The sequence below is a fragment of the Erythrolamprus reginae genome, chromosome 1 (genome assembly GCF_031021105.1).
Source record: "Erythrolamprus reginae isolate rEryReg1 chromosome 1, rEryReg1.hap1, whole genome shotgun sequence".
Lineage (NCBI taxonomy): Eukaryota > Metazoa > Chordata > Lepidosauria > Squamata > Dipsadidae > Erythrolamprus > Erythrolamprus reginae.
Genome location: NC_091950.1, coordinates 93,423,430 through 93,436,540, shown reverse-complemented (window position 1 = coordinate 93,436,540; position 13,111 = coordinate 93,423,430). Strand labels below are relative to the sequence as shown.

Below are 13,111 nucleotides of genomic sequence, written 5' to 3'. Positions count from 1 at the left end.
GTGAAACTAAAACTGCAAGGAGTCAAATTACTTGGAGGGAGAGAAAGGCAGAATTTTATTTTTTTGTCCTAATCAGTTGCTGAAACTAGATGCAAGGAGATAAGTCAATAACTATAAATGTCTATAGAATGTTCAAATTATTAGATTTATTTTTAAAAGACTGCTTTATTATTATTCTAGACAACTTAACAAAATGAAGAAGCTTTTAAAAATAAATGCTTGATCTGAAGAGGCCCAGTGCTATTGTATCTTCTTTTAAATAGCAGAGAATAACGTATACCTCAAGAAAGCCACATCAATTTTAACAGAATCTGTACAAGTATAATCTGAATGTAACAGTGTCCTGTTTAGTATTAAAATAAGGAAGCTGAATTAAAGTCATGTTTGGAGTAGATCTATTTAAATAATTGGGAGGAGTTATGTGACTACATTTAAGAAAACTTTCTGGAATTAATATATTGCCATAATGTATATTTCTTCAATTCTTTGCTATTTCTACGGGTCAGGCACACATGCATAGAAACACACAGCAAACAGTGTATATCATCTGTACTGTTTGCTGTTTGCTAGGAAGCAAATTGCTAGAAGGCAGAGGCAGATCCCCCCCCCCTGTTTTCCTCCCCCAAAACTAAGGTGCATGTTATACTCCAAAAAAATACAGTAATAAAATTCAGTAATCTGTTTTCTCAAGCCTTTGTTCAATTATTACTTAATCTAAAAATATGTCATTTTACAAAGTTCTGAAGCGAGTCTGGAAATTTGTGTGTACATGTTGTTTATGAATGAATAAACATGACTGGAAACCACAAAATGAGTATCTTTTAACCAAATATCAGATTCTATAGAAGATAACAAGATCTTATTTATTCTTCATTGACAAAGAATATATTATTTCATCATGTAGGGTTGTGCGTGCTTTGGATTCAGTTTAGGAAGATGTTTTCTTCAAGGTAGCTTCTGTCTGTGTTACCCTAAAGCATCCAAATGTTTTTATGAATTGCATGGCCGCAGTAGAAGACTGTTTTATTTTAGGAAAAGTGAATTTGCTTTAAAAGTTTGCAAAAAGGGATTTGTTTCATGTTTCTACATGCTCAGAAATACTTTTTTAAATTGTATCCAAAACCTGCAGAGCACTATTGTCAGATAGTCCATGTTTGATTGCACCATGAAAATTATTCATTTCTTGGGAAGGTTCTGGAATTCCTAGCACCAAGGAAAGCTTCATCTAATTATTTCTGACTATTTAGCATTCATCTGAATGTTTATGAAATAGTGCTGGTATTTGTCTTAGATTTTCACAGTGACTTTCACATAACCTTTTTCACATTTTTCTGTAAATCTCAAAAACAATTCAGGAAGCACTTACATTTTAGATAAATTCAGATAATTTAATTGGCAATTAAGCATTTTACTCCAAGCATCGTATCTCCAGTTTTTGTTTTGTAATAGTTCATGAATACATCATAAGAATAGAATCTGAACACAGATAAAGATTATCTTAAATACCTTCATATTTAAGAAAAATATAAATGTAATAAATATAATGAATGAATAAAATATCCTACAGCAAGATGTCAAGGCTTCCTTTGAAATGATATTTAAAAAAGAAATTGGAATAAATAAGAAGTTCTAAAATAACATTATTAATATCTGTACTTATTCCAAGGGCAAAATGGCATTGCTATCTGTCTTGTATAAATTAAATATAATTGTGAGTCTTTTAGATAACCTCAGTGTAGAGACAGAATAAGTTCAAAAGCCCCTTTTTTCTTTGCTACCTAATCATGTAACACAGCAATAAATACAGAGGGGAAATAAATAGCATTTAAAACAATTTAACAGATTAGAGTGTAGTATTTTTCTGGCAAATATATGGCATCTCTTGATTTTTGTTCATATTTATTTTGAAAAAAGTCCTTGTACATAACATTTTTTCACATTTCCTTTATTGTTCATAGAATCCCAAGGATTGCAGCAAAGCCAAGAAACTAATATGCAATATTAACAAAGGATGTGGTTATGGTTGTCAACTTCACCACGTGGTGTATTGCTTCATGATAGCATATGGCACTGAAAGGACATTGATATTGGAATCTCAGAATTGGCGCTATGCAACTGGAGGTTGGGAGACTGTTTTTCAGCCTGTGAGTGAAACATGTACTGATAGATCAGGAAGTACTACAGGGCATTGGTCAGGTATGTATCATTCACTTATAGTTATATTTTTATATAATAGGTTAAGATATAATTTTTTTTGTCAACCATTACAGTAAGAAAGATCATTCAGAAAATATATTATGGCTCTTTATGGTAGTTGTAAAGTATCAGATATTTTTATTTTGAAATAAAGAATTAGAATTTGAGAAAATGATGGTGGTTATTATTATGTATAGGCATTTCTCTGATTTTTTCATGCTTTTATTGGTTGAATAGATAAGCCTATCAGAGGTTCAGGTAAGTAATACAGAGCATTTTATTATTTTTCTATTATATACAATCTTCCCAGTTTACTAGGAAGACTCCATTTAAGCTTTGATTTGTATGTACTTCCTAAAATTTACATATTTGTATTTTTGGGAGATGGGGAAATAGCTTTTCAAAATTAAAAGTAATCCCCAAGCAAGACTTAATAAAAACATGTATCAAAGTCTTGTTTGGAACACTTAAAAGTGCGAGGCTGGTCTAAGAAGTTGAATTTTCCAAAAGGACTGAAGTTGTTTGCCATGATTGGCTAGGCATAATGAATTATTTTTTAATCTTGTCACTTATGCAATAAAATTCTTCAGAACAAATGTATAAGATATAGTAGAATATAAAAACAAAATTATATTTTAATATGGGCAGATGACATACTGATCAGTTTAGGAGTAGCAAATACATATTTCTTCTGTGCTCTGTTAAGAAGAGGCCAAGCATAGGATAAACTTTGGTTGGTTGCCAAGGGACTGAATTATTTTTAGATTGAAGCGCACCCTCTCTGCTCCATGCATAAATTCAGTCATTGCTCAAGTTAGCTGAGATAAAGAAGAATGTCCCTCTTGTTGACTAAGTTTGAAAACTGACAAGTCAAGAGCTGGTAGAGCAGAGAGGGCACGCTTCAATCTAAAAATAACTCAGTCACTTGGCAGCCATCCAAAGTTTATCCCATTCTTGGACTCTCCCCACAGCGCACAGAGAAGACTGTTCAGGTAAGCCAATGCTCCTGTGCAATCTGAAGCCTCTTTTTGCCCTTGAATTTAAAGTGATGTACAACTCATCCCATTTTGTGATTGACTAGAAGCTCATCACATGTACAATAATGGTCATTGTAAAAGAGTGGAATATTCTTTTTTCATTTTTGGCCCAAGTTAAAGAGTTATACTTCCTTGAACTCTTTATTTGACATACCTTTTTCAAATGTTTGTATATGTGAATCTGTTATGCTTTTTTTAATCTTCCTCAAATTTATAATTAGTAATATACAAGTACTTTTCCATTGGCTTTCAGGAGCCATTGCAAAAGAATCAAAAGGATTTCATAACATTGTAAATGTCCTGTCTAACTCAGAAGGTTTAAATGTCTTGCAAAATTTATAGTTTATGTTCCAGTAGTCTATATATGGTTTGGTTTGGAGTGATTAAGTATAATTGACTGTCTTATGAAGATATCTCATAAAAGTAAAAAGTGTGCCGTCTGCTGTTCTAATTTTGGTATTTTGGATAACCTGAGGAAACTTACATTATTTGTTCATACTATCTGAGGTTAAGATGTATTATGCTTCTGAATATTTTGAGTGATAACTCTGTATTATCAATAGTATTTAGGAGAATCTTCAACATTCTTTTTAGTATTATTGAACAGAAGCATTTGGTATGTTTGCTACAATTTAAAATGCATTCAAATGCAGAGTCTTTCTAAGATATCTTTATTGAAAACAAAATTTAGTTGTTTAAATAATAAGTTGGCCCCCTCTTCTTTGTGGCAGTCCCTCAAATACTCAAATATTGCTAGCATGTCACCTTTCGTCCTTCTTTTCTCTAGACTGGCTGTACCATTCTTCATATATTTTTGTTTCCAGGCCCTTAATCATCTTATTTGCTCTTTAAACTTTTTCCAAAGTCTCAACATCTTTTTTGTAATGTGGTGACCAAAACTGGATGCAGTATTCCAGGTGTGGTCTTACTAAGGATTTATACAGTGGTACCGCATGATTTCGATTCTATGCCTCTGTTCATACAACCAAGGATTGTATTAGCTGTTTCGGCTGCTACCACAAGATGCTGGTTGATGTTTAAGTGCTCATCAACTAAGATTCCAAAGTCCTAGTTCCTTTATTTATTTCAAAATAAAGAATACAAAAAACTCACAAAATCCTCATAAAACAAAAGAACACTTTGCCACTGCAAAGAAAATAAAAATGAAAGGTTTGGCAGAAGAGCCAGGTCTTCATTGCCCTTTGCAGTAGCATTGGCAGGGACTGTTTAAATAATAGTAACAGCCACTTCAGTAAGGATTAGAGTTGATCTTTTGCTAAGGAAAATCAGTAATCATTTTCAACAGTTTCTCCTCCCCACTTCACTACATCAGTCTAGACCCTACTTGCTGCTCTGGAGGCTTAGTAGATTTCCTGGAACATAGAAAAAGGAACGATGGAAATTACTATTCCATGTTCTTTCTTCAGTGCTGTATGCCAAATCCTATATTCAAGAGGAATACAGAATTGCTAAATATAATTAGCAATTACTATAAACAAGAAGTTCTCATCTTTAATGTTCTATTGTTAAAAAAAAATAGATCTAACCACAATCAAATTTCGTTTCTTGGAATTTCATTATAAAATAGTAGAGTGTAATCATCTATTACTAGATAGCTAACTAAAAAACAATTGCATTGATGAAATTCAAAACATACATTTTAATAGCGATCTAAATGTACATATATTTTAGTTAGATTATTTATTGTTATTGTTAAGAAAGGGAGAGAACTAGCAGTCCCAGAAAACTCTTTATTTCTGAAATCAATGGAAAACAGATTATTTGTAATTTATAACTATCTGTTAAGAAATCAGTTTGAATTCAATACATTTAAGATATTTTTGAATTGGGTTTAGCTCTGCTTCTCTGAAACAGTACTTTCTTGAACTGGTTTTCAGGTTTGTTTTCAGGTTGGGTTCCATTCCTTGAATTAGACTGCAGGATCCACCAAATGAAAAGCATCAGCACATGTAAAGGTAGCTGGTACCCATGGTTATCCTTATATCTATGATTATATATATATATAGAGGATGATCGTGGCATATTGGCGAACATGTGTTCGCCCTAGAACAAGGACTCGTCTTCGGAAAGAGGGGCAGCATACAAATCTAATAAATACAAATACAAATAAGGACAGAAGTACCAGCCTGAAGATGACGAGTGGGACCTCGTTGAAACGTCGCCAGAAATTTCTGAATCCTACATGGGAAGAAACCCGAATATGCCAAGACTGTCATACCTGTACCTGTGAAAATCTACAAAAACAAATATATAGTGATATGTATACATTACATCAGTGTTTCCCAACCTTTTTTGAGCCGCGGCACATTATTCACATTTAAAAAATCCTGGGGAACATTGAGCGGGGGGGAGGGGGGGGTGTAAAAAAAAGTTTGGACAAAAAATATCTCTCTTCCTCCCTTTCGCTCTATTTTTCTCTCTCCCTCTCTCTCTCTCTCTCTCCCTTCCCTCCTCTTTCCCCTCTCTCTCCATCTCTCTTTGTTTCTCCCTTCCTCCCTCTCTTTTTTGCCCTCCTTCTCTCTCCCTCCTTCCTTCCCTCTCTCTGTCTTTCCCTCACCCTCCTTCCCCCCTCTTTCTCTCTCTCTCTTGCTTTCTCTCTCTTGCTGTCTTTCTCTCTTTCACTCTTCCCCCTCTTTCTCCCTCTCTCTTTCTCTCTCTTGCTATCTCTCTTTCTCTCTCTCTCTTTTGCTTTCTCTCTTTCTCTCCCCCCTCTCTCTCCCTCTCTCTTGCTATCTCTCTTTCTCTCTCTCTTTTGCTTTCTCTCTTTCTCTACCCCCTCTCTCTCCTTCTTTCTCTCCCCCCTCTCTCCCTCTCTCTTTCTCTCCCTCTCTTGCTATCTCTTTCTCTCTCCCCCCTCTCTCTCCCTCTCTTGCTATCTCTTTCTCTCCCCCCTCTCTCCCTCTCTCCTTCTCTCTCTTCCCTCTCTTGCTATCTCTTTCTCTCTCTTTCTATCCCCCCTCTCTTCCTCTCTCTTTCTCTCTCCCTCTCTTGCTATCTCTTTCTCTTTCTTTCTCTCCCCCCCTCTCTCTCTCCCTCTCTTGCTATCTCTTTCTCTCTCTTTCTATCCCCCCTCTCTTCCTCTCTCTTTCTCTCTCTACCTCTCTTGCTATCTCTTTCTCTCTCTTTCTCTCCCCCCTCTCTCCCTCTCTTTCTCTCTCTCCCTCTCTTGCTATATCTTTCTCTCTTTCTCTCCCCCCTCTCTTCCTCTCTCTCCCCCTCTTTTGCTATCTCTTTCTATCCCCCCTCTCTTCCTCTCTTTCTCTCTCCCTCTCTTGCTATCTCTTTCTCTCTCTTTCTCTCCCCCCCCTCTCTCTCTCCCTCTCTTGCTATCTCTTTCTCTCCCCCCTCTCTCCCTCTCTCCTTCTCTCTCTCCCTCTCTTGCTATCTCTTTCTCTCCCCCTCTCTCCCTCTCTCTCTCCCTCTCTTGCTATCTCTTTCTCTCTCTTTCTATCCCCCCTCTCTTCCTCTCTCTTTCTCTCTCTACCTCTCTTGCTATCTCTTTCTCTCTCTTTCTCTCCCCCCTCTCTTTCTCTCTCTCCCTCTCTTGCTATATCTTTCTCTCTCTTTCTCTCCCCCCCTCTCTTCCTCTCTATTTCTGTCTCTCCCTCTCTTGCTTTCTCTTTCTCTCCCCCCTCTCCCCCTCTCTCTTTCTCCCAGTATCCGTGGGGCGACGGCAGGGTGATCAGCTTGAGGCGGAGCTCCAGAACGGAGGCACAGACGGCGGTGGCTAGAAGCCGTACATTTCTGGCGTTGCGCTGGGCATGGACATGGGGCTTGAGCCTCCGTCCTGGTCCAGCCAGCAGGCAAGTGCCAGCCACGCAATTCCAGCATTTCCAGCCGCCGCCGTCGGTGCCTCTGTTCCTCTGTTCCGGAGCTCCGCCTCCGGAACAGAGGAACAGAGGCACCGACGATCACCCTGACGTCGCCCCACGGCTACTGGGAGAAAGAGAGAGGGAGAGAGGGGGAGAGAAAGAGAAAGCAAGAGAGGGGGAGAGAGAGAGGGACCACCCTGCCACCCGCCCCACGGCATGGCTCCTGCCCGCTGCCGCCGCCATCACCCTCCCCCTGCACACCGCCCTCCCGCTGCCGCTGCCCTCCCACCAAGCCCCAAAGCTCACCTGCTGACAGGGAAGCTCCAGCCGGGCGGGGCGCCGCAACTGCTTGAAAACTTGGAAGGCGCAAAGAAGCAAGCTCAGCTTCCGGTCTCACAACTTTTTTCTCTTCGAAAAAAGTTGCGAGGCCAGAAGCTGAGCTTATTTCTTCGCGGCACACCTGACCATGTCTCGCGGCACACTAGTGTGCCGCGGCACACCGGTTGGGAAACACTGCATTACATAGTGATATATATACATATATAGATATACACACATGGCATAGGACCAGATTACTTACAGAACCGCCTTCTGCCATATGAGCCCCGGCGACCAGTCAGGTACCACAGAGTCGACCTTCTCCAGGTCCCGTCAGCTAGACAATGTTGCTTGGTGGGGCCCTGGGGAAGAGCCTTCTCTGTGGGGGCCTGGCCCTCTGGAATCAGCTCCCCGCCCCCGAGATTCATACTGTCCCCACCCTCCTTGCCTTCCCTAAGAGTTTGAAGATGCACTTGTGCCGACAGGCCTGGGGACACTAGTCATCAGCCTCTGCCTGAATGCATGCTGAATGGAATGTACGATGGCAGATTAGAAATGGCTGTTTTAAAATTAAATTCGGGTTTTAGATAGTTTGTTTTTAGTTATTATTGGATTTCAGAATTGTATTGTTTTTCATAAGGTGTAAGCTGCCCTGAGTCCTCTGAGAGGGGCGGGATATTATTATTATTAATAATAATAATAATAATAATTATTATTATTATTATTATTATTATTATTATTATTATTACAACAACAATAACAACAACAACAATAACAACAGCAAAACAACAATGTATGTATGTATATGTACATGTGCATATGCATATGCATAGGTATATATGTATAACATTTCTGCTGATAATGAAAAGGAAGGGAGACACATACACACACACTATACATACATACATTCATAAATACATACATACATACACACACACACACACAATGGATATCGATGTGTAATGTCGCTGGCTTTACCAACCTGCACTCTGCTGGATCTATCAATCTTGCTGACTTGTTCTCTGGTGTCTTTGGAAGTGAAAGTTGGACTTTAGTGTTGAAGCCAAGAAAACAAATTAGTCATTGAACAAATTAATCCAGAGATTTCACTCAAGGCATAAATAATAATTATCTTACTCCAGAACATTATGGAGACCCAGCTCTCAGGAAAAGGCTTTAATACTGGGAGAGGAGGAAGGAAGGAAGGAAGGAAGGAAGGAGGGCGGGAGGGAGGGAGGGGGGAGGGAAGGAAGGAAGCAAGGAAGGAAGGAAGGAGCAATAAGTGAAGCATTGGAAGACTTGGAAGACCAGGTTAGGAAACATGGCAAAAATCCATCTATGTCGCCAGTAGAAGTCCAAAAACATCTCATGGCACATAGCCAATTCTATACTAAGAAATATGTAAACATTTTAACATGTTGTTACTATATTTACTTGTAACTTGTATGCTTATATAGTGGCTCACAAAGTGGCTACAGTGGTTTAGACAAAGCAGCACAAAACATTTTTTCGCCAAACAGCGAAATCAAAAATTAGAGAAAACATTCCCTATATTATTATCATGACTTTTTGTGGGTTCATACTTTGCCTTTGGGTGGCCATCGCCAGCACTAAATTTGGAAGTGTGGTGCATGTTTCTGTGTGTGTGTGTACGCGCGCACATGCGTATGTATACATTTATATGTATGCACACACCACACACACTTCTTAAATTTAGTGCTGGAAGAAATGAAGATCATACTTTTAACTGGAATATTTTGCAGTATTTTTATAGAAAAACAAAATATAAACAGTTGATCTCATTGAGTCCTCTAAGTTGACAGCAGTTCAGGTAATGAATTTTGTTTTACAAAACTTAAAGTTGTCATAAAAACCATTTTATGGCATACGTTTGCCATAAAATTCAATTGTTTTAGTTGAGTGAACTATATTGTTAATATAAGCATCCCGTTAGAAAACAAAATTTAGTCGAAACTTAATTTTCCTACCAATTGGGTAATTGAACTCCTATAAGAAAACAAAACTAGATGATTTAATGAGAGAGTCTAGGAAATAATAAAGAATAGAAGCACCCAGATTTGAGTGGCTGTGGGAGAATAAAGTTATAACACTTCAGAAGAATCTCAGGACTTAGGAAGTTAAATTTGATGAAAATGAATTTAAAGGTTTGCTCTGTTCTGTTCAGTAAGCACTAAATGGAATAATGATCTAAAGCATTAACATGGTAAATGAAGAAATATGAAATAATGGCCAACATACTGTAGTTCTTAAAAAAACCCAATATTTTGTAAACATATATGTATTGCAGCAGCCTTCCAGTTCGCGTAGACTCCCAACTTTATTTTCAATCATCCTGTTCCTAAGAGAGATGAACATTGAGATGAACTAGAGCAGTCCTTCATTCCACTCTCTTGTGTCTTGCGATATAATGCATGGAAGAAATAAGCCTATTTATCATGATACCCAAATACCTCACAAAAAGTCTATTGAAAGTCCTTGAGGAAAAGGTCATAGCTATTGAGAGACAAAAATAGTTTTCATCAAGCAAGGAAAGGAAGATACCAATCATAGAACAAAAAAAGCTGCAACCATATTGTGATAACACCAGCCTTCAGAAGGGTGTGAGATTAGCAAAAGAGAAATGAATTCAAGTCCCATTATGAGAAATTGGGTTTTTTAGTTTTTCTGTGCCTGGTTAATATCAGTCACAGGGCAAAGAAGAGGGAGCTGCCAGAATTCAAACACGGAAAATAAATAGAGCTATTCCCTACCCATTCATTTAGAGCATCATATAGGAAACAGAGATCCTGATTCATAAATCAAAGTCCTACAGGTTGCAGTTCTACTCTGTAGGAATGGTTTCACATGCAGGAAGTTTCATACTTAACAGTGTTAGCATTGGATTTTAATTTGTATTTTGTGTGGGTATTGAATATAATAGGGAAGTACAAATCAAATCCAGAATATTTCCTTTTGCTAGAAAAAGTGGGAAGATGCTTTTTTGAGGGATATGTGAGCTTGCTTAAAAATAGTTTTATGTGACCTAATATGTCTGTTCTAGAATATTAGCTGTCTGTCTCCTTTCTCTTTGGAGGACTGCTTTTTTGCAAATCAACTGTTCCTCCAAATGCACTCCTCAAAAGGTCACAGAGGTTGTGCTCTTCCCAGGTTAGTTTTCCTGTTTGCACAAACATGTAGCAGACACTATTTGTAACTATCTGTCAAGTAGTTTTCCAAATGTTTTATATGATCTTAATTATTCTGGTTTATCTCAACGCTCATGTTACCAATTTCCTTTTGTACCAAAATAATTTTAAAAGAAGAGTAGGTAGTGTTAATCAGTTCTGATGCCTTAGAATTTTTTTCCATAATAAGAGTGGGTTACAGAGTCTGAAGAAAATTCCCTGAATTTTCTTGATATTGTTGGAGAACCTTTGCAATGATAATTTGTGAACCACCAATCCTGCTTTGAACCTCTAACCTTTTTTTAGTTAGGTAATCTGGTAGACCTCAGATACTTTAGACTACAATGTCTATCAACATCCATATAAATTTTATTTATATCTTTATTTGTTATATTTATATCTCTGTATCGTCCGGGAGTTGAAGGCAATGTTCATAGAACCTCCACTATTTTTTCTCCATAATAACTCACAGAGGATGTCTAGACTAAAGTTGTTTTCTGAGCGTTGTTTGTTTGTTAGTTTGTTTATTTTTACCCTGCCTTTATTATTTTTATAAATAACTCCAAAGAGTGAATGTACCTAATATTCCTTCTTACTTCTATTTGCCCCACAAAAGACGTGGTGTTGAGACAAATTGTGTTGAGAGAGAGTGGCTCAAAATCACCCAATCACCTAGCTGGCTTTCATGCTTGAGGTGGGACTAGAACTCACAATCTGGTCTGATGCCTTAATTACTACAGGTAGTCCTTGACTTAACAACCACAATTGGAACCCAAATTGTGATCATGAGTCATTGAACTAGTAAATTGAGGAAATCACATCCCCAAACCCAATGTTTAACTCATTTTTATGGTGATCAAGAAGCAAATTACACAGTCATAAGTATGAATCACGATCATTAAGCAAATCCATTCCCTTGAATGGGTGTTTTTTTGGTGGAAGTTTATGGTTTTATATAGTGGATTTTTAATGTTATAAGTCACCTGTGTGTGAATTGGGTGGTCATATATATATTTAAAATAAATAATAATTGCAAATCATGGACAGATGATGGCGGGATACTGCAATCAGTCATAAATATGAGCCGGTTGCCATCTGCCTGAAATGCATTCACGGCATCATGAGGGGCTCTCATTCCTATGAGTATCACATGATGTTCACATTCCTGTATGTATTTTGAGGCTAGGCTTTGTATATGTGTAAAAAATAACCACTCCTGTTTTGTCTTATGGCACCCAGGTGCATTTGGATTTACTTATCTAGCATATGGCAAAAATATTAAAAAGCACATCACAATTACATTCTCAATGAGCAAATATAAAACTATTTGCTGTATTTACAAATTTAAAGATAGGCATTTATATAGTCAATACACAATGGAATTACATCCAGAAAGTCTTGGGGGTTTCCCTGATATGCACTCAAAAGGCACCGTTCCACAATATACACCACTATCTGCTCTGGAGAATTACAACTATATATTCCGAAGAGAGAGCGTTTTTCATTTATGGAGGAGACTACCACAACTGCTATTTTGAGTCATCCTATTGAGGATTGATCAGATTTTATAAGGTAGATTGCATTATTTTGGTTCACTTGTAAAGCAAGGAATGTTATGACACTGTGGGGGAGCAATAGAGGATCATTTTTGCTTTCAGGCCTGAAGCAGATTGAAGTTGTTATCCAGCAAGTTTCTGGCTATCCTAATAGGTGATGTCGGGTGCAAAGCCTATTGTTTATAGCATCAGTGATATCTGAAGGTGAATATTACTAAATATTTTCTTACACTCTCCCTTCATAATATGGAGAAGTGTGGCTCAAAACTGGTAACCAAAAAGTAGGGGTAGGTCTTATTGTGCCTAATGATCAGTGTGGCTAATATTGGAGCTTTCATATATGAGCTGGGAAAAGTAAGGGAAGGGAAGGGAATAGAATAGAATAGAATTCTTTATTGACCAAGTGTGATTGGACACACCTTGGTGCATATGTTCTCAGTGTACATAAAAAGGCAAGATATGTTTGTCAAATATGAGCCTGGGTGGCGCAGCAGGTAGAGTGCTATACTGCAGGCCACTGAAGCTGACTTGTAAATCTGAAGGTCAGCGGTTCAAATCTCATCACCGGCTCAAGGTTGACTCAGCCTTCCATCCTTCCGAGGTGGGTAAAATGAGGACCCGGATTGTGGGGGCAATAGCCTAGCTCTGTTAAAAAAGTGCTGTTGCTAACATGTTGTAAGCCGTCCTAAGGAGAAGGGCGGCATAAAAATCTAAGTAAGTAAGTAAGTAAGTAAGTAAGTAAGTAAGTAAGTAAGTAAGTAAGTAAGTAAGTAAGTAAGTAAGTAAGTAAGTAAGTAAGTAAATAAATAAATAAATAAAATAAGGTACAACACTTAATGATTGTCATAGGGTACAAATAAACAATCAGGAAAGAGAACCGCCCCGAATCCACGTAGAGGGGTGGCATACAAATCCAATAATTAATTAATTAATTAATTCATTAATAAACAAATCAATATAAATCATAAGGATACAAGTAACAAGTT

At 37.6% G+C, this 13,111-nt stretch overlaps 1 protein-coding gene across 10 annotated transcripts in view; it reads left to right on the top strand.

Moving 5' to 3' along the window:
- Window positions 1-13,111, top strand: part of FUT8 (fucosyltransferase 8) — a 74,703-nt gene that overhangs the window by 44,119 nt on the left and 17,473 nt on the right. For all 10 annotated transcript variants that reach the window (XM_070759358.1, XM_070759286.1, XM_070759331.1 and 7 more), the window contains one exon: window positions 1,959-2,196. In XM_070759358.1, coding sequence (XP_070615459.1) covers window positions 1,959-2,196 — 238 coding nt within the window. The remainder of the gene's footprint in view (window positions 1-1,958; window positions 2,197-13,111) is intronic.